Source organism: Cibotium barometz, chromosome 4 (genome assembly GCF_041138505.1).
Source record: "Cibotium barometz isolate CiBa-2024 chromosome 4, ASM4113850v1, whole genome shotgun sequence".
Classification (NCBI taxonomy): Eukaryota; Viridiplantae; Streptophyta; class Polypodiopsida; order Cyatheales; family Cibotiaceae; genus Cibotium; species Cibotium barometz.
In genome coordinates, this window is record NC_141049.1 from 56,119,095 (window position 1) to 56,144,533 (window position 25,439).

Below are 25,439 nucleotides of genomic sequence, written 5' to 3' on the forward strand. Positions count from 1 at the left end.
CTATTGGGTGTGCTCAACATCTATGCGCCCAATCATGCTAGTGCCAGAGCAGAGTTCTAGACTCAGGTTACAGATGCATTGCCAGAGGCCGCACATTGGTGTGTTGGGGGAGACTTCAACATGCTTGAGGACCCGGCAGATAGGGTGGGAGGCAGTCATGTTACAGTGCACGGCACGGAGCTTGCAGCTTGGGACCGGTTTTGCATGTCACTGAGGATCACTGATGCATGGCAGCATGGGGCTTTCTCCCGGTCTCAGGACAGTCTTAGTTTCTCTCGGTCGGATCGCCGGCAGGGAGGGACTAACCTTTCACGGATTGATCGCTTTTATGTGGGCGACTGGTTAGGGGAGCGAGGGGCTCCGTCGGCATTCTCGCTGCTGGCACCTCATTTTCAGATCATGCGCCAGTTATATTGGCATTGGAGGAGGGGACCCGGGAGCCCAGCTTGCAGTTGAGGATCCCAGAGAGGGTACTTACAGATCCCAGTCTCGCTGAGGACATTGAGAGGATCTGGCATGATAGTCAGTGCTCTGACCAGGATGCAGCGGGCCAGTGTGCCCAGGGACTCATTGATCTTAGCTCTTTTCTACACGCTGCAGCTTTGACACGACTGGGAGAGATTCGCGAGCGGGAGCAACGGCTGAGACGCAGCCTTGCTTCGCTACAGCGCCTTCAGGAGCAGCAGCTGCATGTGAGTGGGTGGCGTCCCAGCTGAGCCAGGCACGTCAGGAGGTTAGAGAGGTAGAGGAGCAGAGACATGAGTTTTACTATCGTCGTCAGGCCTCTCAGTGGACGCAGCTTGGAGAGTTTTTTGAGATCACTGGACCTCGTCATGCGCGAGCAGGAGTCCGCCAGCTTGGTAGACCGGATGGATCGGTAGCTACTGAGCTCGGGGAGATCAGAGCCATTGCTACTGCATTTTATAGTGACCTGCTTTCAGCGGAGCCAGTCAACTGAGGATCGAGATGTTTGCAGACAGACTGTGTGGCCCATGTGTAGAGGAGGGTCACAGACCATATGCGTACAGTTTTAGGTGCGCCTCTGTCAGAGATTGAGCTTGCCGAGGCCTTGAGGTCCTGCCGCGACATAGTTGCCCAGGGGAGGACGGACTGACGCCGGCCTTTTTATGCGCTATTGGGACCTTTTGGGGCCAGGCCTCCGCAGGGGCTTTCAGCATGTTTTGGACACTGGGGTGATGCCGCAGAGCTTTTCAGAGGGCTTGATCTACCTTATCCCCAAGGGGGAGGGAGTATCAGATGACATTCGGCATTGGAGGCCTATTACGATCCTCAATACTGTCTACAAGGTCTTGGCAAAGGCCTTGAGTTTGAGGATCCAGCCTTTCCTGGGGGAGTGATTCATGCTACTCAGACAGGATTTGTCAAGGAGCGCAGTATCCTTGACAACATCTTTACTTTCTGGGAGGCGACGGCCCGAGCTAGATTTCTTGGCGAGGACTTGGTCGTGATGCTTCTCGATTTTGAGAAGGCATACGATAGAGTTGATTGGGGTTTCTTAGAGGGCACTATGCTTCGCCTGGGCTTTGAGCCAGGATGGATCAGAGGGGTGGCAGCTCTGTATTCCACAGCTCGCAGCCAGGTGCTGATTGCAGGAGGACGGGGGCCGAGTTTTGAGCTGACCAGATCAGTCCGTCTCAGGGGTGTCCTCTCGCCCCTTTCCTTTTTCTCTTCTTTGCGGAGGCTATGAGTATGTATTTGACGGCAGAAGAGGTTGGTTTGAGAGGACTGCAGCTCCCAGTCCGGGGGGAGGACCTGCTTGATGCTGAGTTTGCAGACGACACGGGCTTATTTTGCATGGCCATGAGGCCAATCTTATTCGGGCTGAGCAGTCGCTCCAGGTTTTTAGTGCAGCTTCGGGAGCACTGATCAATTGGCGCAAGATAGTGGCCTTTTGGATCAGTAGTGCTCCCACTCCGGCATGGAGCCCGGACCCCGGTTTTAGATGGATTCCTCCAGGCACAGCAGTGCGTATTTGGGATGCCAGATTGGCCTTGATTTGTCACCTGAGCAGCAGATTGCCCCGCTTCTTCTGAGCATTCGGAAGAAGCTATTGTATTGGAGTACAGCTCGACTATCCTTGGCTGGGAGGGTGGTGGTGGCAAATCAGGTGCTATTAGCGACCATGTGGTACATTACGTCTTGCTGGATTTTCTCGAGCTCTTGCATCAGCCAGGTACAGAGCTGATCAGGAACTTTCTGTGGTCCGGGATGGACGGTCAGCCAGGCTCGGGCAAAGGTTGCATGGGCAGTTATTACACTTCCGCTGGCTCAGGGCGGTTTGGGCAGTGTGGCCCCGGGGAGTACGAGTGGCATGATCCTTACGCATCCCTTGAGGCCACAGAGATCACCTTTTTCCAGTATACTGTTCGGCTGGGGCGGCATATTGTGACGGCGAGGAGGACGGTTTCTCCAGCGGCAGCGGGGCATTGGCGCCTACGCGGACTCTCACAGGAGTTCCTTGAGGATTTCTGGGCTCGGCTCTAGGCTAGTCGGTAGGCCCGCAGGATCTCGGCTTTCAGTGGTGGCTGGTCGCCCACACAGGGGCTCAGCAGTTGGCACTTGGCTTGTTTATAGCGGTCTTCCGGCCGCCTGCGTCCGATGCGGCCACCCTATGGAGACACAGAGACATTGCCTTTAGGACTGCTCTCAGGCACAGCAGATTTGGCTGCGGATGTTGCGTATTCTGGCCCCCCTCTCTCCAGAGGGTATGTTTACGTGGGGTGCCGCTGCTTGGTCGACTTCGTCAGGGCCTGCTATGGCTATGAGATGGAGCAGGGCAGTCAGGCCATCAGATTTATTAGGGGCCAGCCTCGCCTGGTTCCGGCACCGGATTTCTCGTCCGCCAGCTGGACACAGGAGAGGGATTTACGATGGGAGCTCCTCAGCAGCCTCACCATCTGGTTCACCTGGAGGGCCCGGTGCTTCACGGCCTTTGAGGGAGATTGGAGCCACCGGCAGAGACTGTACGGGGGATTTGGCAGGAGTTGATCCACACCCTGCGAGGACAGTACGACCGCATCCGGATGAGGCGATCTTACGGCGCCAGCCTTTCACACCACTTGGCGCTGTGGCCCTTTCTACACCTTACACACGGGATCCCCCGTTGGCACTATAGGCCACCTGTTTGGCTCTTCCCCCCCCCCATTGTATGATTTAGCCGCTCAGTTCTTTATACTGATGCTTGTATTTTGCAGCACTAGGGAGAGTCTCCCGGGCTGCCATGATGTATTCGCTGCTCTATCTTTCTTAGGAGCAGGAGCGATCTTTTGTAGCCTACGGGCGTTTTTTTTATAACTAATGAAAGGATCTTTTCTCGCAAAAAAAAAAAAAACACTGCTCAGCAACTCCTTGCCTAACCATAATGGCCAAGCTCCTGTCAGTCCCCTTCTCGAATCTCAGCTGAGGCTAGACTGTGTCAACCAAATGATAGAACCAAAAGAAATGATAGCATCCCTCTTAATCCTACCAAAGAGGTGTGCAATCGTAGACCAAACCCTCTGTGCTTCCCTGCATTCCCATAAACAATGGTAAATTGACTCTGAAACTCCTGCACATCTAGGGCATGCTGGCCATGCAAGCACCAGTAGACCTCCACTGATTGGTGGCCAGACCACCATGAAGAGAAACCCAGATAAAGGAGGAAATCTCTGGCTTCCTATAAGAATGCCACAATCTCCGCCAAAATACCCTTTGAATGTCAGTCGAAATGCCGTAAGATTCCCAATGGGGTCTTAAGAGTAGGGGACACTCTTAATGCGTCCCAAGATAAAATGTCTAGCATTCCACCACCATATAACTGAAAAAAGGCATGCTTTTCAAAGGGTTACAAGCATCCTTCCACTCCACTTACCGGGGTCCCAATGCAAATGTCTGATAGGGCAGCCACCATACAACCAAAGGCTAACACTCTCTGTGATCATCCCGAGGGGGGGGGGGGGGGGGGGGGGGGGGGGGGGGGGGCACAAAGACGTGCTTCCTAACCTACCAACAACTCTGACTAGACGAATCTGGGGGCCCTCACTAAGGTCCTGCACGTCACATCTCTCCAGCTGCCATCCTGTTGGAAATAAGTGCTCACTAGGAGTACTTTTAGTCTTGGTCATCTCAGTATGCCACGTGGCACTCAGGGATTTATCCCATATGCACTCATGCTCAGCTCTTGTACTTTCCCCTATATATTCAAGGGGTCACATCATGGAAAAAATCTCTCAGTGTTTGCTTCATTTCTCTTGCAGTCTTCTTCCATGTTCTAGTTTAGTATGATACCATGCTAGAATTTCTAACATGGTATCAGAGCATGTAGATCCCCTCTCCTCTCCTCTCAGTCTGCTGCAGCCCTAGCTTCGTCATCTCTATCTTCTCCTTTCAGTTCTCCTCTCCCAGCTATCCTTCTCCGGCATCTCCCTTCAGCCTCTGGCCGCACCTCTACATCTGCCCCGTCTCTTCACTCTTGCTGCTGCGGAGGATCATCATGGTGCTGCCGCTTCTGCTCAGTTTGGTCTGGACCTGTGCGCCGCTTCTGCACTCTGCCCGCCTACCTCTTCAGATGCTGCACACTTCTGCCCCGACATTGCTGCTGCGCGCACTTCTCCAGCTGCTAATACGGGCTTGTTCATGGCGAGGTGCTGTTCCTGCTCATGCGCAATCTCTGCCCCGCCATTCTGCCCACGCGGCTTCTGTCTGCCCAGCCAATACTGCGCGCACCTCTCCAGCTTGCTGAAAATCTGCACGCTATCTTCTACAGCTGCTACTCCTGGCCAACAGAAGGGCATCTCCAGCCACCTCTTCTACGCCATTACCTGCTCTCTCTGCCCACGAGCTCTGCCCCAAATTCTGCACCTCTGCTCTCTCCGGGTATCGTGGTTTTGTACTTCATCTCTTTCTATTTGCAGAATTCTCTGTTTGCAGCAGTCTCTCTCTCGGGTTACCCCTGAAAGGATGGAAGACCTTGAGGTAAAACCAAAATGGATTATCTTTCTATGCTGCAATATTTTCAGTCTAGTTTATTTTTCAAAATTAATTCAAAACTGAAATCTATCTTGTACGGGATTAGACACTGCCCTTGCATTTCAGCAAGTGTTAAGACCTTCCTTCATCTATCTGTCTCTCATGTACGGGATTAGACACTACCAAATATGGTAAGACCTTCCCATCTCTCTCATATTTGTCATACATGGACTTATCTTAGTCCCTATCCAAGAGGCACCCCTGCATTACCCACTCTAGCAGGAGGATTGACCTTGAGGAGGGATTATCTATCTAGGTCCATCTCTCTGTCTATCTACAATCAGTCAGTCTCTCTGTCTCTGTGTCTATCTTGTGTGATCTAACAGTCATATGTCTCTGACACTCTGTCTATCAGTCTATATGCCTCTCTTTTGTGGATTAGCTACCCACTTCTCTTGGCATTTTCTTGTCTATGTCCCCATTTATCTTCTATCTGTTCAGACTCTCTCATGTCTATCTGAAAGTCTCTCTCTCTGTGGGACCACTCTACTGGATGAATTGTCTCTCTCTGTCTGTCTATGATCCACCTTGTCCCTACCCTTGTGGACCCATATGAGGATATCACTTGAGGAGGGGTGTCTCAGGATCTTTGTCTGTCATGTTTCTTCTCTTGTCTCTCAGTCTATAGGTCTTTATGTCAGTCTTCTAGTCTTGTCTTTCTGTCTTCCTCCTAGTGTCCACTTAAGGAGGGTGTTGGAAATAAGTGCTCACTAGAAGTACTTTTAGTCTTGGTCATCTCAGTATGCCACGTGGCACTCAGGGATTTATCCCATATGCACTCATGCTCAGCTCTTGTACTTTCCCCTATTATATTCAAGGGGTCACATCATGGAAAAAAATCTCTCAGTGTTTGCTTCGTTTCTCTTGCAGTCTTCTTCCATGTTCTAGTTTAGTATGATACCATGCTAGATTCTAACACGTCCATCCTATACAGAAAAAAAGACCGGTACATCATCCTCCCTAGGCAAGGGGAGACCCATAACCTCAAGAGGAACACCTGTCCCAGAAAAAACCCCAAGCCAAGAATGATGACGGCCTTCCAAGAAAGATCCAGTAATCCAGTGTTGGGAATGGCTGCATCAATCTCTGCAATCCTCCGGCTAGAGCCTCTCAAATGCTGTGTGAAATCCAATCTCTGTACCTCGGTGTTGCACAACAGAAAGTCTGGGAGTGCATGCCCAGGCTTATTACAGATGATATGTGCGCCTTTTTGGATGCCCCCCCTTTTCGACGGATGACCCGAGAACATGCTTTGCACACCGGGCACCCTCTTGAAAGAAAAGGCCCAGGGGATGATGGTATCTCTCCATCCTCCTTTTTGCAGTTCTCACCACCATTGCCTCCCCAAACACTGTTCCTTCCCCCACCACCATTGACTCTGCACCCACTGTTGCTTTCCCTTCCCTTGTTGCTCCGGCTCTTCCTCCTCCTCCCTTCCAGTTCTCCATCCGCCTTCCCTCTTCTTCCGAGCACATCGCTACCCGGCTCTTTCTCCACACTCCTCTGGGCAACCACCTTCTCCAGGGTTACCCACGGTCAAGGTCTCATCCGTTGTTTCATCTGACTCAGATGCCTCTGCTCCGAGCATCATTCCTCTCCTTTCTTGGATGCTACCCCAGATCCCTTATGTGATATTCCTCCTTTCACACGCCTCCCTGAATGTCTGGCAGATTCCCAACCCTCATCGCACGCTGCCTGGTTCGTGCTTTTGACAATATATCCTGGATGTGAGAGTCCATTCAAAGTATGTCACCAACTATATCTTGTGGCTCTCCCAGCAATTGCGACAGCTGCACTGAGACTTCTCATGCTTGAGCAGGCTCAACTTCAAGCAGACTTCTCCACAGCACAATCTGCAGAACTACTTCACCAAGAGCTCACCAGTAGCTCTCCCAGGCTCTCACTTCTGAGTCCCAACTTTGCAGCGAGCACACTACGCTTCAACAACTGCTCTTGGATTTCCAGGCCCTCCTCTCCTCCCTGGAGGCCGACTTGACAAATTTGCTGCTCTGCACGATCAGATCCCAGCTCTAGACCATTTGACAGACTCTTCAGTTCGCATTCAGCTTCACCCCTCCTTCCACCTCGGTGCCATCCCCCAGCTCCACTTCGAGGCCGCCCTCAACTCTGATCCTCTTATATTTTCCCATCATTGTACATACCCATAGCATTTTGGAAATTCCTTTTTCCTCGATTACTTCCATATAGTCTCTGTTTGTTATTCTGCCATTCCATATTTTCCAACCTGTCATGCTTCACCGAGGACGGTTAAGTGTTTATAGCCGACCTTCCTACCCTGCGGGCATCCGCTCTTTGGCAGACATCCACTTGGTGGATATCCCTGTGGGCATCCACTTTCGGCGGACGTCCACTTAGGCGCGGATGTCCACTTCTTGGTGGACGTCCACTTCACTTTTCAGTGTCTGCTTCCATTTGTGCCGCCTCTACCATGCACATCTTTCTCACCCCATTTATGGCTACACTTCCTCACCTTCATTCATGGCAGCTCAACCCATTTATGGTTACACTTTCTCACCTTCATTCATGGCAGTGGTGCTAGCGGTGCACCTACTACCTACTTGCATCATTTTTATATAGGTGACTCTGGGAGCACCAAAGGATCATCTTGTTAGTGGAACACTCTCTTTTTCAGAATATAGTATTGTCATGTTCTCTCATTATTGTGTCATGTTCTCTCATTGTTGTGTCTCTATGCTTCTGGTTATCTGCTTGTTTGTTATGTCATGAGGTGTTAGGGATTCAGTGGCATCAAAGAGCAATCTCTTTTTATCGGGCAGCACGCTAGCATAGTGCTCCAACAGAGTGTGTGCGTATAGTGGAGAAGGCAGAGTAGTCTGGTCTCCCTGGCTGAGTGGCAACTCCTGTGGCATACTACCTTGAACTTGTGACACAGACGTCACACCCAATGTACGGGCAGGCCAGCTTGCTACTGGTGAGTGGCAGTGGCACAATCCCTTCCCTATCTACCCACCCACCACCCCCACTCCCCCCCCCCACCCCCCCCCCCCCGCCCCTGAGGATGTCCCTGACATCCCTTTCTTTGAGTACACGGTCTGTCTGTGGGCCGCAGGATTCAGATGCCAGAGGTTGACAATACACCAGCGGCAGCCAACAGAAGAAGCTCACACGTGTGAAAAGTGCCTCATTAATGCAGAATTCACCAATCGTGAGCAGGCTGACAGCTGTTAGGCAGACCGACTAGCATGTTTGGACATTGTATAAGCAAGAGTCAGCCTAGAGCATAAACATCTCATCTCTCTCAAGTGCTGAAGTCCAAGGGCTCAAGACAAGCCAAGAAGGGGCCAAGCAAAGTGGAAACTGTAGATCAAGGGATTAATCTTCACGTTGAAAGCTATCTCAGCCAAGGAAAAGGGAAGACATCTCAGCCATGGAAGACATCCAAGTCAATTCAGTCCTAGCTATTTACAGCCAGAAAACTGTCATTCCACTCATTCAATAAAGAAAATACACCATACATGGTGGGGGCTCTTCAGAGGGTATTTGGGTATCGTGTATTTGTCTCTCCTCTCTCTCTGCACTCTTATCTTCTCTACATTGTGCTATTCACTCTTAAGAACCAAGGTCTGAAAGTATTTATCAAAGTATAATCCTCGTCTGTAAGCTTCCGCATGTTACAGTGGTATAAGAGCTTTGCCTTTTGGTGAAGAATTTCAGCCAAGAAAAAAAGAGAGAATTTTTTTTTTCTCTTTTGTGGTTGGTTTTTAGATGCTGGTAGCACTTCCCATTCCCATGTCTCTCCTGCCACCATAAAGTAAATACACCATATGTGGTGGGGGCCCTTCACAGGGTATTGGGGACCCAATACTGTGTATGTCTCTCCTCTCTCTGCACTCTTACCTTCTCTACATTGTGCTATTGGTCGTCAAGAACCAAGGGCTGAAAGTATTTATCAAAGTATAATCCTTGTTTGTAAGCTTCCACATGTTACAATGGAGAATCTGGATCATCTTGAAATGGAGGGAGCCAGTCCATGTGCCTGAAACCAAGTGAGTACTCTGCTATACCAGGATGAATGCTCTCCTCTGGCTGCTGCTGTGATGACTGTAGTGCAAGTTGGCAGAGTCGAAGTGGATCCTTCTACCTCACCCTCTGTATATAAGTGGTTGTCTACAACAGGGCCTCCATCATCATAGGAGCCGCAGCAAACTCTTCCTGGGGGGACATATGGTTTGCTACGTATCATCCATGATAACATCATGATCTAAGGATGCTCTATGCATTGCCAATCTACCAAGGATAAATGTGGTGCCCAGAAGGGAGCTGCATACATAAGTGCCGGGTGACTAGGGTGTCAAAAATCCAACCCTTCATCCTCGGCTCCTGGAAATGCACTTGGAAACATTGCCACTCTAATAGGGCTAGAGCTGCATATCCTCTAGTGAGTCTATCCTCTGCTACCTGTCTCATAGAGATGCCTGGACTAGTGAAGGTAGCTCCAAGATAGACATATAAGTGCACCACCTCAACCCTGTTACCCATATAAGTGATCTCGGTACAGCCTTCAGCACTGGGTAGGAGGTCTGGAATACCATAATTCTGGTTTTTCCAAGGTTGACTGAGTGCCCCCTCTGTGTGCAAAAATCATGTAGAGCATTTATGTGCTTCTGTAGCCCCTCCTCAGAATCTGCAATGAGTACAATATCATAGCATATAAAAGGCTGGAAACAAGAATACCTCCTAGAGAAGCTCCTCTGCCTCCGGCTATATCAATGAAGTCTGATATCTCATCTATGTAGAGTCCAAACAAGATCGGAGATAGTGGGCATCCTTGTTTCACTTTGATGGTGCCACAGGTGATGGATATTGAGTCCAGGTACACAGTTCATGAGGACGGTACATTATGAGTCTGGACACATGAGGTTTTTCTGCTGCCTACTTTATTGCATACACAGGGTCTACGTAGTAGGTTGACCCTATCTATCCTTTTGGCGGCAAGTCTTTTACATTTTTCATGTTGTCTTCATATCCAGTTTAATTTTGGATCACATGTAACAGTTTTTTGTTCTCATAGACACTTCAGTCTTTGGGTCCTCCGTAGACCTTAATAACATCTTTCTTTCTTTCTCTCTTTCTCTTTCTTTCTCATGCACACATACACACACACACAAATTTCTGTGAAGACAAAAATGCTAACTATATAGACATAAGAATTGTAAACTCACGTCTTCTCTCGCTTCTTTCAATTGACCTTCCACAGATGCTAGCAGGCCATCATAGTGTACTTGAAGTTCTGATAGCTTGGTTTCTGAATCAGCTAGGTTGCTCGCCAACTGCTTGTTTAATTGATGTACCTGACTTGAGGAGTTCTGAACTTTCTGCAGCTCTTTTGCATGCTGTGTCAACATCTTATTTAATTGTACATTCTTTTCCTTTAGTTTCTTTCTGAGCATTTGGTTGATAAAGTCTCCCTCATTTGTCTGCTTATCAAGAGAGATTTCTACATGCTTGGACTCATCCACTTCCATACTCGTATGTGTTTGCTGTATGAAAAAACTATGTCTTGGATTGAGGATTACAATGGGGTCACGGCATACGACAAATATCATCCTAAAGGGTTCTAATACTGTACAATGTTGCACTGATGATGATGATGATGAGCCATCTTGTCACCATGCACTACAGTGCAAAGTGCATGTGACAAAAGGTGACACCTCTTAGGAACACTTGGCATCTTCTGAAAAAAGGCTTCCATTGCTTTCTGAAAGCTGTATTAAGCAATGTAAAAACGGTGACCTTGAAAGAGCTTCCAACCAGCCAAATGATCAAGGTTAATGTCTTTGCATTATTCAACATCACATTGGCTAGTAAAAACATGACCTAGAACAAATTTGACATTAATAATACTGGGAAAAAAACACTTGGATAGTCAAGGGGAATATAGAGGTATTTCGAGATGGCACTGCCTTCAACACCTAGAGACAAACCTTTGCTGCAGTCAGGTCCTCAGGCTCTATATGAGGGACTGAACAAGGCCACTGTGATCCATAGAGGAGTCCTTGAACCTATCACCCTAGATGTAACATACAGATGAGGATTATACTTTGATAAATGCCTTTCAGCCCTTGGTTCTTGACGATAGCACAATGTAATGATAATGAGAGTGTAGAGAGAGAGAGAGAGAGAGAGAGAGAGAGAGAGAGAGAGAGAGAGAGAAAGATATATTAACGTCTACGAGAGGCCAAAGTCGGCCTATGAGACAAAAAATAATACAACTGTGTTCTTCCGGTCATCTGAAGAAAAGAAAGAAAAGAAAAAGTGTGCATGTGTTTGGATACAACTGTGAATCATCATGGATCGGTGGAGCCCATATACAAACAATATAAGGGGGGGTGGGGATGTGGATGGAGTGCTAAGGCAAGATGCATCTCTATATGCTGAAGGGGTAGTACAAGCATGCTATGGAGATCTATGTCTAACTCCATCCCCAGTGCCATAAGAGGGATATAAGATATCATACATCGCCGATGCTGAGGCTGTGAATGGCGTGAACATGTACCCTGAGTCTGAATGAAAGCGAGCTACCCTCTCCTGTGTCTCCATCTGGTGTCTCATTCGGATAGCTGCTATCTCTCGGTGACGGATTCGGGGTGCTCTATGTCCAGTCTGTCTAGGTCTCCTCCTGGCTCTCAATTCCTCTGCTCTCTGTGCGGTCACCCCACGTGGTACATCAGCTGGCATTGGCATAGCTCTCTGGAAGAAATCTGAGAGAGAGAGAGAAATGAAATGATATATTAACGTCTCTAAGAGGCCATAATGGTCTATGAGACCAAAACTGAGAGTACATCTGAAGTTGGTGTCTCATCAAAGAGAACAACTAAATGAGACTAAAAAAAGTACAATAAACTGATTGTCTTACAGTTATAAGAACAGAATTGTAAGACTCCAAGATGATACTGAGTAGAAAATACTTGAAAATGTATATCAAGTAGATCCATGTATGCTGATTAGTTGAAGTGTTGCCCTCTCCTTAGATCAAATATCTCCGCCATGGGGCTGTCTAGAATGGAGAGGTCAGAATGGAGAGGTCGTAGAAGCGAGGTAGGCACCTCTGACGCCGAGCAATAATGGCTCTGATCTGGCGATGGTGAGGATGCTGTGGTCGGGATCTTGGTGGGCGTGGCCGACAAGCACGACATAAGATGACTGCTCTATCAGTGGTGACTCCCTGGGAGCGTGGTCGGTGCCCTGATGGCCCAATGGAGGAGGTATCAGGAGGTGTGTGGGGTGCTGGTGCCGAAGAAATCTGTCAGGGTCCTCTATCTAGGTACATCATGGCTCGGTCTCCTGTGTGCCAAGAGGGTCTCTGTGTGTCTCTCCTGAGCTCAAGTAGGAACAATCCCAGGCATCTCTGATCCTCAAACTCCATGACCCTGCGTAATGGCCCAAAACCCTCTCGAAAGAGGCAGTGATATCTCCCTTGGATCTCATAATACACTGTACATCGGCAAATGTAGTGCTCCTCTGTCTCTTCCTCCTGGTAGCATAGCTAACAAATGCGGTCATCCAAGATGTGATGCACATATCGCCTTGTCTCAATCCGCAGGTGGTGTGATGAGGTCCGGATCTGTCCAATGGCGCAACGTATCCCATGTGATAGGTGTACATCCATGTACGCCGGGCGGGTGATAAAATCATTTGGTGAGAGGTGTAGAAAATGGCTCTTGTAATGAGCCATTTTCGTGCCTAAGGGCTCAAGGGGACTAGTCCATGTCCTCTCTGTGTCCACTCTAATGATATCCATCCTGATCACGTGGTTTTGCTCTAAGTGGGTGAGATCCAAAAATGGACAATCCAGAGTGTACTGAAAGGGTGGTAGTGTCTCTATCCGCAAACCATGTAGGTCAACCATGATCTCATCTGAGCGTACCAGCAATGAGTATCTCCATCCTCAGCCAACTGTATGGATGAGGTCAATGCCAATCGGGAGTACCTCTGCTGAGGGAGCTCCCATAGCCGCTGTAAAAAGGTAATTGCCTGGAATAGGGCCTCGGTCACTACTGGTGCGGCACCCAACTCAGCCCGAACAATCTCATGTGGTATTGATGATTTGCTCCGAATCATGCGGGCAATCATCATAATCAGTGGTCTCTCCATTTGCCTCCATCCCTCATCCGTCCCTCTCTGAGATCTGTGATGTATGCTGGCCCCCCAAATTGGAGCTCCGTACAGGAGGGTTGGTGTGATAAGCATATCAAATAGCCACAATTTGGTGTGGGGCTCCTGAAATTGTAAGTCTGTATGTGTGCACACTGCCTCTCAAGTGCCCCCAAGGCTGCATGCCCTCGAGTTAGTCTAGCTACTACTGCCTCCTTCAGGGAGAAACGCGGTCCTGTTATAGTAACTCCACATATGACCTGACGTACTCAACCGGCTCCCCTCGAAAAGTGAACTGAGGCTCTGATCTTGTCACCCATGCCTGTGTGGTGTTAAACACCATAACCTTGGTTTTCCCAAGGTTCACTGTCAGATCTCTATCCGCATAGAAAGCCTGTAATGCATCCAGGTGTCTCTGTAATCCCTCCGGAGAGTCTGAGATTAGAACAATATCATCAGCATATAACAAGATGGGTATAAACACCCTTGCCAGGCATGCCCCTGGGCCTCCCAATCTGTCTACATAATCGGAGACCACATCAATGTACAGTCCAGAGAGGGTGGGCGATAGCGGGCATCCCTGCTTCACCCCTATCATGCTGGTCACCATATCGGATAGTCCGCCTGGAGCTCGGACTCTACCTGTCTCACAGACTCATACAAAGCATATATCCCCCACTCCATATCCTCGGGTACCTCAATGTCATGCAATCTATGCATAAGCCTGGCACGTGGTACGGTATCGAAGGCTTTGCGGAAGTCCACAAAGCAATAGTATATCCTTCTCTTCTGTGCCCTGCCCTCTTCAATAAGTGCCCGAAGTGTCAGTATGTGATCCAAGGTAGTAAATCCTCTCCTGAAGCTAGCCTGTCCATGTGCTCGATGACCATGCCTCTCTGCCCATCGGCTCAGCTCCGACTCCAATATAGAGCCATATAATTTGGCCAAGTAATGACCAATCATGATTGTCCTGTAGTTGCCTGGTACCATGGGGTCCCCACTCTTAAAGAGTGGTACAATGATATGCTCTGTCCAGCTTGTCGGGAAACCCTCAAATGGCACGATTAAACATATGTACAATCAGTGGAGCCAAAGTGTCTCGTGCATATGAGAAGTGCTCTCCAACTAGCCCATCATGATCCTGTGCCTTTCCATTCTATAACCTGTCTATCGCATTTAGCACCATCCACATACTAAAAAAGGTGCTGCTAGCCCGTCTAGCTCCCAGTGGAGGGGGGGTGGGGGGCTGTCCTGGTGGTGTATCATATAGCTCTCTAGCATAAGTATGCCATGCCTCAGGTGTAGTAATCGGAGTACCAGGCTGTCTCTCCTGAAACATCTTCCATGCCCTCTTGTTGTCCTTTCCCAGGAAGAGTTGGTAGATCTCCTCTTCTAGCTTAGCCAGATAGGCTCGTTTCTTCCTCCGCACAAGGCGTCGAAAGATCATCCTGGCCTGTCTATGTGTATGAGACCCAATGGCAATCTCACGTTGTAGCTGTGCTTGTGTCTCACGACACTCATCATCATACCAACTGTTCTCTGGGGGCAGTGCTGCGGGGGTGGGTGGAAGGGATCATAGTGCAGGGAAACACATATGAGGCAGATGCATGTAGTACACCTGCCAATCCTCTCGTGATCTCGTCCAGAGGGCTATGCGGGTCTAAAGCGAACAAGCCATCAGATATTGCATCTCGATAAACCCCAACTGTCTCACGTGTAAACTAATATCTCGGGTACCTAGGTAGATGAGTGGCTGGCCCATCTCTCGAGGATCTACCTACTAGTGTGAAACTCAGGTATGCATGATCGGCTGCTATGCCAATGGGCCTACTGGACATCAGGTATCAATGAAGGAGATCCCATCAAGTAGTCCACTGTGCTCACTCCCCCTTTAGAGTTCCAGTGTGTGAGAGCATCTGATCCTTGCCATCTCGATAAGCCATTGTATATGACCAACCCATGTGCACTCCCGAGTGTGAGAAAATGCCTGCCATAATCTGTAATCTCCCCCTCATCCTGTGCTGATATCTGCAACCCTACATCCTCTGTCGTGATCTCCCGGTACATAGCCTCTTGAGTATCATACAAATCTATCTGCTCTGTACCTTTACGTGCATTAAAGTCTCCCAATAGTAATATGTCTCCCATGCTAGCAAACCTCATGATATCATCATATAGTGGTATATAGGGCGACTCTCTTGATGGTGCAAACCTGGAGTGGGCTGGGGAAAGTAGCATACCGCCACATATAGCTCGCGGAGCCCCCCTCTGCATATTTGGACCCACATGTACCTCGCATCTGCTATGGGCCTATGAGACCAACGTGATACAATAATGTCCATGGCATATCTTCTTTTTTTTCCCGAGAAAAGATCCTTTCATTAGTTATATAAAAAACGCCCGTAGGGCTACAGAAGATCTCTCCTACTCATAAGAGAAACAGAGCAGTGAATACAGCATGGCAGCCCGGGAGACTCTCCCTAGGTGCTGCAAAATACAAGCATCAGTACAAAGGACTGAGAGGCTAAATCATACAATAGGGGCGGGGAAGAGCCAAACAGGTGGCCTGTAGTGCCAACGGGGGGATCCCGTGTGTAAGGTGTAGAAGGGGCCACAGCGCCAAGTGGTGTGAAAGGCCTGGCGCCGCAAGATCGCCTCATCCGGATGCGGTCGTACTGTCCTCGCAGGGTGTGGATCAACTCCTTCCAAATCCCCCGTACAGTCTCTGCTGGTGGCTCCAATCTCCCCTCAAAGGCCGTAAAGCACCGGGCCCTCCAGGTGAACCAGATGGTGAGGCTGCTGAGGAGCTCCCATCGTAAATCCCTCTCCTGTGTCCAGCTGGCGGACGAGAAATCCGGTGCCGGAACCAGGCGAGGCTGGCCCCTAATAAATCTGATGGCCTGACTACCCTGCTCCATCTCATAGCCCATAGCAGGCCCTGACGAAGTCGACCAAGCAGCGGCACCCCACGTAAACATACCCTCTGGAGAGAGGGGAGCCAGAATACGCAGCATCCGCAGCCAAATCTGTTGCGCCTGAGGGCAATCCCGAAGGCAATGTCTCTGTGTCTCCATAGGGTGGCCGCATCAGACGCAGGCCGCCGGAAGACCGCTGTAAACAAGCCAAGTGCCAACTACTGAGCCCCTGTGGGCGACCACTGAAAAGTCGAGATCCTGCGGGCCTGTCGACTAGCCCAGAGCCGAGCCCAAAAATCCTCCAGGAACTCCTGTGATGCCCCGCTGCCGCTGGAGAGACCGTCCTCCTCGCCGTCAAAATATGCCGCCCCAGCCGAACAGTATACTGGAAAAAGGTAATCTCTGTGGCCTCAAGGGATGCATAAGGATCATGCCACTCGTAGCCGGGCCAAGGGGCGCGCTGCATATGCCCATATGCGCCAATCCGGGAGCACATCAGCAGGGTCGGGGTCAATATGCCATTTCCGAGAAGCGGCGGCCACTACCCGAATCCTCTGAAAGGTGCACTCTGCAACCAAAGGCGACTCCACCTCCAACTCGTTGGAGTCTGCCCTCATCCTGAATCTCATAGTAGAGGCAACTGCCATCCTCAGTACAAGCTCTGACAGCAATCAAGATCTCCAACTGTGTAAAGGCTCCCATCCACCGTGGGGTCGCTGGCTCGAGAGGCGTGAACCACTCCTCTGTGGTGAGTGCCTCCTGAATATCATCCCTCATAATCAACCCCCCTCTGAAGTGACTCAGCCTCTCCACCTGGATCTCCTCTGGGAGACTGCAGAAGGCCTGCCAGTCTCCAAAACTACGAGCTGGGCCTGCCGCTAAAGGCCCCCAGGCTAGACGAGGCCGAGAACCCAGCATATGACCCTGCTCTGTGTGCGAACCGCTGGGCTCCAGATGAGCGGCTGTTTGGCCCGCTCCTCAACACAAGAAGGAGGTCGCTGAGAGAGCCCCGGTCTCAGCAGCTCCCAAGCTCTCACGATACTCAAAGCAAATCTGTCCTCCCATCCTCTAGTGAGGCCTGTCCTCCTCATCTCTATGAAGATCCAGCGAATCTCTGGTGCCCAAGTGCCCCCTGCTCTGGGGGCGCCCGAGCCTGCAACCGCTACAAGAGGAGCTCTTTCCAAGGCTCAGCGCCTGGAAGCAACCCCCGAACAATAAGCTTCCCCAATAAGGCTCTACTCTGATCGACTGGATCTATAATGCCCAAACCTCCCTGAGCCAGCGGAAGTGTAATAACTGCCCATGCAACCTTTGCGCGAGCTGGCTGACCGTCCCGCCCAGACCACAGAAAGTTCCTGATCAGCCTCTGTACCTGGCTGATGTAAGAGCTCGAGAAGATCCAGCAAGACGTAATGTACCACATGGTCGCTAACAGCACCTGATTTGCCACCACCACCCTCCCAACCAAGGATAGTCGAGCTGTACTCCAATACAAAAGCTTCTTCCAAATGCTCAGAAGAAGCGGGGCAATCTGCTGCTCAGGTGACAAATCTAGGCCAATCTGGCATCCCAAATACCGCACTGCTGTGCCTGGAGGAATCCATCTAAAACCGGGGTCCGGGCTCCATGCCGAAGTGGGAGCACTACTGATCCAAAAGGCCACTGTCTTGCGCCAATTGATCAATGCTCCCGAAGCTGCACTAAAAACCTGGAGCGGCTGCTCTGTTTGAAGAAGATTGGCCTCTTGGCCATGCAAAAATAAGCCCGTGTTGTCTGCAAACTCAGCATCAAGCAGGTTCTCCCCCCGGACTCGGAGCTGAAGTCCTCTCAAACCAACCTCCTCTGCCGTCAAATACATGCTCATAGCCTCCGCAAAGAAGAGAAAAAGAAAGGGGGCGAGGGGACACACCTGACGGACTCATCTGGTCAGCTCAAAACTCGGCCCTCGTCCTCCTGCAATCAACACCTGGCTGCGAGCTGTGGAATACAGAGCCGCCACCCCTCTGATCCATCCTGGCTCAAAGCCCAGGCGAAGCATAGTGCCCTCTAAGAAACCCCAATCAACTCTATCGTATGCCTTCTCAAAATCGAGAAGCATCGCGACTAAGTCCTCGCCAAGAAATCTAGCTCGGGCCGTCGCCTCCCAGAAAGTAAAGATGTTGTCAAGGATACTGCGCTCCTTGACAAATCCTGTCTCAGTAGCATGAATCAACTCCCCCAGGAAGGGCTGGATCCTCAAACTCAAGGTTTTTGCTAAGACCTTGTAGACAGTATTGAGGATCGTAATAGGCCTCCAATGCCGAATATCATCTGATACTCCCTCCCCCTTGGGGATAAGATAGATCAAGCCCTCTGAAAAGCTCTGCGGCATCACCCCAGTGTCCAAAACATGCTGAAAGCCCCTGCAGAGGCCTGGCCCCAAAAGGTCCCAATAGCGCATAAAAAGGCCGGCGTCAGTCCGTCCTCCCCTGGGCAACTATGTCGCGGCAGGACCCTCAAGGCCTCGGCAAGCTCAATCTCTGAAAGAGGCGCACCAAGAACTGAACGCATACGATCTGTGACCCTCCTCTGCACATGGGCCCACACAGTCTGTCTGCAAGCATCTCTGTCCTCAGTGGGGCTGGCTCCGCTGAAAGCAGGTCTCTATAAAATGCAGTGGCAATGGCTCTGATCTCCTCGGGCTCAGTAGCTACCGAACCATCCGGTCTACCAAGCTGACGGACTCCTGCCCGAGCATGGCGGGGTCCAATGATCTCAAAAAACTCCCCAGTCACTCTATCACCAAGCTGCGTCCACTGAGAGGCCTGACAACGATAGTAAAATTCATGTCTCTGCTCCTGTGCCTCTCTAACCTCCTGGCGTGCCTGGCTCAGCTGTGACGCCAACCACTCACATGCAGGCTGCTGCTCCTGGAGGCGCTGTAGCGAGGCAAGGCTGCGTCTCAGCCGCCGATGCTCCCGCTCGCGAATCTCTCCCAGCCGTGTCAAAGCTGCAGCGTGCAGAAAAGAGCTAAGCTCGATGAGTCCCTGGGCACACTGGCCTGCTGCATCCTGGTCAGAGCACTGACTATCATGCCAGATCCTCTCAATGTCCTCAGCGAGACTGGGATCTGTAAGTACCCTCTCTGGGATCCTCAACTGCAAGCTGGGCTCCCGTGTCCTCTCCTCCAATGTTAGGATAACTGGCGCATGATCTGAAAATGAGGTGCCAGCGAGAATGCCGACGGAGCCCCCTCGCTCCCCTAACCAGTCGCCCACATAAAAGCGATCAATCCGTGATAGATTAGTCCCTCCCTGTCGGCGATCCGACGGCGATCCGACCGAGAGAAACTAAGACTGTCCTGAGAGCGGGAGAAGGTCCCATGCTGCCATGCATCAGTGATCCTCAGTGTCATGCAAAACCGGTCCCAAGCTGCAAGCTCAGTGCCGTGCACTGTAACATGACTGCCTCCCACCCTATCGGCCGGGTCCTCAAGCATGTTGAAGTCTCCCCCGACACACCAATGTGCGGCCTCTGGCAATGCATCCGTAACCTGGGTCCAGAACTCTGCTCTGGCACTAGCATGATTAGGCGCATAGACGTTGAGCACGCCCAATAGCTCATCATGCATCCTCAGAATGACATACTGTGCTCTACCAGGCACAATGATCCCTCGATCCACAATGGCCTGCCGCCATACATCTGCAATGACCATGCAAACTCCTCCCTGTCCACCCAACGGACCAAACCTTGCAGACCAAAAGGTATCCCATCTACCAGGCATCACCGAACCATATCTCCGGATCCTGCTCTCACCCAAGTGGTGCTCCTGCATCATCAAAATGTCAATGCTGCCACCAACCAGGCATCTCTGAAGCTCCTGCCTCAAGCAACCTCGATAGCGTATAAAATGTGCTCCGCCGAGGCCCTGTACATTCCATGAGATGATCCTCATGGATGACCTGCTGAGGTGGATGCTGTCTCAGCCGTGCGCGGCGGGCCTTCGCAAGCGGCTTGGATGGAGAGTAGTCCCCATCCGAGCGGCTGCGAATCTGCCCACCCGGTGTACTGCAAGAATCACGGATCATGCGCCAGTGGGCTATGGCCCATGGCGATTGCCTCCCGCTCTGACAGAGCAACCTCGTGTATACATACATATCCAGGGTCGCGTGCTAAAATATCCAGGGTCGCGTGCTAAGTCTGCCACTATACGCACGACCAAATGACGAATCCCTGAGGCATCCACACTCCCGGATCCAAGAAAAAATGAGCCAACTCCCAGAGCCGGCCTATCACATCTGTAACCTCCAGGTCGCTCACATGATGAGAAAACTCAACTGCCTGAGTCTTCAAAGTGCTAAGAGCGAGCTCTAGAGTCCACTCCCGGTCGCAAGGGCCACATAGAGGGAACGAGAAGGCCACCGCTGAATCAAGTGCCTCCTCCCCGCGGGCCGGAGGTATCACTACATGAACTCGGATGGGTGCTGGCTCATGGGGGCCCTCTGCTCCAAAAAGCCGAGTGAAGGCGTAATCGAAAGCCTCCGATCGCTGTCTAACACCGAGGCGACTCAGCGGACTGCGGATAGATGATATCCGTGAAGCCCGAATCGGCATGGTAGGTCTCCTCTGTGTGGTGCTCGAGCGAGGTCGGTGCTCAGTGCCCTCCGGACTGCGGGCGAGCGCCAGGGGACTGCCAGGGTCTCCCGGGAAGGCGAGGCGGGTGGGGGGGGAGGAGGGGGGGGCGAGGGGGGTGGAGAGGGTGCCGCTGCCGAGACCGGAGCGGGGGCGGGAGGAGGCGAAGGTGGAAGCGAGGCGGTGGGAGGGGATGGGGGTGGGGGGGGTGAAGGAGGGGGTGCTGGCATCTCCTGGTCCTCAGTCGCTGCAGGTGTCTCCTCCTGGAGGGGAGCAAAGCTGTTCCTCACGGGAACCCAGTGAGGCTGAGGCTATGGCTGCTGCTGCAGCGGTCTCTGTGCGTGCTGCTGTGGCTGTCTCCCTCGGCGGCGCCCTGTCCAGGCTGCCACTCCGAGGTCTCTATGGCCTGAGCAGGTGTCCCGGAGGCAGCCTGCCGTGCCGCATCTGTGGGCGGGCCATCAGGGGCCTGCTGCTGTGGTGAGGGTCGAGGTCTCCTGCGAGGGCAGGCCTTGGCCAGATGGCCGACCTGCCTGCATATGAAGCACTGGTTCGGGAGCCCCGAGAACTCCACTCTCTGATCAATCCATTCCCCCGCTATCCTAGGTAGCTGAATGACCTTAGGAAGGGAGAAGATGTCAGACACCAAAACTCTGACGGAGGGTAGCCCAGCTGCTCTGGCCACCACTGAAGCTGCTGTGGGGCCAGTCTCGAGTACCGAGCCCACCAATGCTCCTAGCCGAGAGAGGAGCGGGGAAGATACTCCCAGTGGAGTCCAGGGAAGCAAACTGTAACATGAAAAAGGCGATCTCCCTGCTCAGCCGCTGCTGGGTCAACGCCATGCTGCCAAGGTCTGAAGAAAGCCCGAGCACCCCTGATGTCAAGGGGACTCATGGCAAGGACCTTGGCCACACTCTGGGCGGTCTCGAACTCGATCTGATAATGTCCACGACCCAGTAGCTGTACGTCCAGGATCTTGCCCACATCTGCAAGAAGGCGGGCCTGGTGAAGATCCCGGATCTCCCCTCTGCTGCTGGGGCGAGTGCCGACTATACGGCAGATGGTGGAATGGGCCTGAAGGCGTTCCACCTCTGCGGTGAGGCTCGCTTCCTCTTCCGGCGAAAGAGAAAGCCTGATGGGGGTGTCCTCGGGGGCGGGCGAGGGGGCTGCGGATGAGTCCCTCTGAGGCGAGGCGGGAGGAGTCTCCATCAGAGTCTGAAGCTCAGGCGTAGGCGAGGCGAAAGCGGAAATCCTGCAAGAAACGGGCTGCACACAGAGAGGCGGAAGACCGGAGGAAAAGGAAAAACAAAACCCCCTGGGGGCGGAAGTCAGCACGAAGGGGGGGGGGGGGTGAAATGGCGAAGGAGAAGCCCTGGGGGGGGGGGCAGCTACGCGAAAGAGGGGCGGGGAGGAGAAATGCTGGCGGAGGGGGGGTCGGGGCACTGCAGAGGTGAGGTGGGCGCGAAGAGGGGGGGGGGGGGCGAGAAGGCGAGGAGGCGAGGAGGGGGGGGGCGAGAGGGCGAGGAGGGGGCGTAGGGTGAGGGAGGGGGGCGCAGCAACGAAGCAGGCGAAGGGGGGCAAGAAAGATGGGCGGCGGGCAGAACAGCGAAAGAGGGGGGCGCAGAAACTACAGCAGGCGGGGGGGGCAAGAGCAAGCGCGAGGGGACAAGGCGGGGGGCGCTGGTGTGCAGGACGCGCAAGCAGGGACGGGGCAGAGCTTCAGCGAGCAAGCCTTGTCCATGGCATATCTCATCATGGAATGGAAAATAAAACAGAAAGAAAACATAAACATAGCTATCTCACTGGGGTGATACAAAACTAAACTGTCCATGGAAACTCATCATGGAATACTAAGAACATAGAAACATGAGAGCAACATCAGCTCACTCTCCAAAATATCAAGCATGGGGCTAATGAGTATGGCCGAGAGGTCTCCCTCAGCTATGTCACATGGAAAGGTAGCTCAATGGCAGTGGAGCATGTCCTGGATTTGGAGCTTATGAGGTGATCGTGGCCGACGGGGGGTCGAGGGTGTCGGGCATGCTAGAGTGCAGAGGCTAGGTCCGAGGGTGTCGGGCATGCTAGAGTGCAGAGGCTAGGTCCGAGGTAACTCCTCTCGGACGGGGTAGGTCCAAAGCAGCTCGTAGAGGGTCCACAATATCCACTATGTTGGTGTCCTCCACCTCCTGGGTCCGAAGAAACTGATGATGGTTCGCTGGCGAGGAAAGGGGTGGGGTGGCTGGGGCCGAGGCTCTCTCAAGAAGGTGTCCCTGTGTCTACGGAGCTCAAGCAGGAAGAGGCCTAGGCAACGCTGGTCCTGGAAGTCGATGATCCTAGAGAGTGGACCGAATCCCTCACGAAATAGACAGTGAAACCTCCTGTGGATTTTAGTATACTGGGCAGCGGCATATGTAATGCTCCTCCGTCTCAACCTCTGTGTGGCATAGTCGGCAGATCCTCTCCTCTCCGGATGCTCCCTACTGATGTATTGTAGGGTTAGATACTTACCTTCAATTCTTTCTTTTTTTTTCCAGACAGTGTATCAGATGTCACATGGTTGTAACTTTGGTCTCATAGGTCACTTTGGCCTTTTGAAGATGTTAATATAACATTTCATTTCATTTTTGGGTCTCCGTATGAGCTTCCCGCCTGAATAGATGCGCTCAGCTCTACCTGTCTCCACTCTAAGGAGGTGGGATGAAACCCGTATCTGGCCAATCGCAATCCGCATGGCATGGGACATGTGAACACTCAAGTAGCCCGGCTGCTGGATGAATCCATCCTCAGTGAGTGTGAGGAACTGATCTCTGTATAGAAGTGCATCTTCGTGGGGAGCTCCAAAGGTGTGATCCATGTGCAATGGGTGTAGAGGCTAAGAAGATTGAACCAGATAACCCGGTTGGTATCTTGGTGAGAGAGCTAGAGAAAAGGGGAGTCCAAACTGTACTGGAGGGGGGGTACGTGGTCCATGCACAGCCCATATACTGAGAACCAAGTGGAAACTAGTGCATACCATACTCCAGAGTGGCTCTCAAGTGCTAGTTGTCTGGAGGACTCCAGGGCAAGCCTCGGGTATCTGTGGGGATCCATGTGACTGATGCGATGGAGGTATGTGACTATCTGGAAGAGTGCATCCACTACCATCGGGGCTACAACAAACTTTGCCTGGATAATCTGGCGTGGGACTGATGGTTTGCTGCGGATCATACGGAAGAACATCATGACTTGGGGCCTCTCAACTCGTTGCCAATCCTTATCGGATACATTTGGCCACCAAAAAGCCAGCCCTTCGTCCTGGGCTCCTGGAAATGTGCCTGAAAGCACTGCCGCTCAAGTAAGCTCAAGGCTGCATATCCCCGTGTCACTGTGGCATGTGCTGCGGGAATCATGGTAAAGCGTGCGCTACTGAAAGTGACACCAAGGTAGACATAGGATGAGACAATCTCCACAGGATCCCCTCTATATGTGAAGCTCAATCTGGATGTGAAGGGGTGAGAGGTATTGAAGACCATTACATTGGTTTTACCAAGGTTAACAGAGGGGTCCTACTAAGTGCAAAAGTCATGTAAGGCATCCAGCTGTCTCTGAAGCCCTTCGGCTGAGTCTGAGAGGAGGACGATGTCATCTGCATAAAGTAGTATGGGAATCAATATGCGTGCCAGTGTGGGACCAGCCCCGCCTAATCCATCAATGAAACTCGAGATCTCATCAATGTAGAGGCCGAAAAGAGTGGGTGATAGAGGGCAGTTTCACCCCAATAGTGCTGGAAATCTCCTGTGATGTTGGGGCTCTCACTCGTCCGGTGACGGACTCATAGAGGGCAATGATGCTCCAAACCATGTCAGATGGGACTCTGATCTCCTGTAGACAGTGTAGGAGGTGGGATCGGGGTACAGTATCAAAAGCTTTGCGGAAATCCACAAAGCAGCAGTAAATCCTCTGATGTCGTGCTCTACCCTCCTTGATGATGGCACGGAGGGTGAAGATGTGGTCAAGGGTAGAGTAGCTCCTCCGAAAGCCAGTGTGTCCTTAGGTTCTGCATCCCTGGCTCTCTGCAAATGAACTGAGCTCTGCTTCTAGCATTGATCCATAGAGTTTGGCCAATGTGTGGCCAATCATGATCGTCTTGTAGTTATTAGGATCAAGTGGATCTCCAACTTTGAGGATGGGAGTGATGGTGTTGGTGGACCAAGAGGGTGGAAATCCTTCACAAAGGGCTCTATTGAACATGTAGGCTAGTAGGGGCGCTAGGGTATCATCGGCATGCAAGATGTACTCAGCAGTGAGTCCCTCATGATCCTGGGCTCGCCCATTTCAGAGTCTACGAATGGCCTTGAGGACCATGCCCTTTGTGAAGAAGGTGGAGGTGGTGGGGCGGGGATCTGGTGGTGGGGGAGAGAGAGAGAGAGAGAGAGTTATATCAACGTTTACAAAAGACGAGAGCAGTGTAGCGCGACCTTGAGCTCCCCTCCACCTGCGTTTTTGCCTGCACCGTCCATCGCCTCCGTCTCCGTCCCCCCACTTCTGCCTCACGTTTCCCCCTTCCATCCCCCGCTTTACCTACCTTCTCCCCTGGTTTGCCCTCTTTCCCCCCTGCGTAGCTGCACCTACCCCCCCCCCCTTCTTCTGCTTGCTCATCCGCCCTGCCCCAACCCCTCCCTCTCGCCCGTTTTTCAGCCTGTGCCCCTCCCCCTTTTTTGTTTCTCGCTCTCTTCTTCAGCCTTTCCACCCCCCCCCCTTCCCCCCCTTCCC

General features: G+C 51.8%; 1 protein-coding gene across 4 annotated transcripts in view; it reads right to left on the bottom strand.

Annotated features, from left to right (window-relative positions):
• LOC147639420 (uncharacterized) overlaps positions 1 to 25,439 on the bottom strand; it is a 120,818-nt gene that overhangs the window by 16,359 nt on the left and 79,020 nt on the right. For 3 of the 4 annotated variants that reach the window (XM_086791171.1, XM_086791162.1, XM_086791186.1), the window contains exon 9: positions 10,233 to 10,550. The exons of the other annotated variant lie outside the window; for it this stretch is intronic. In XM_086791171.1, the coding sequence (XP_086647297.1) occupies positions 10,233 to 10,550 (318 nt within the window). The remainder of the gene's footprint in view (positions 1 to 10,232; positions 10,551 to 25,439) is intronic. 4 annotated transcript variants of the gene reach the window in all.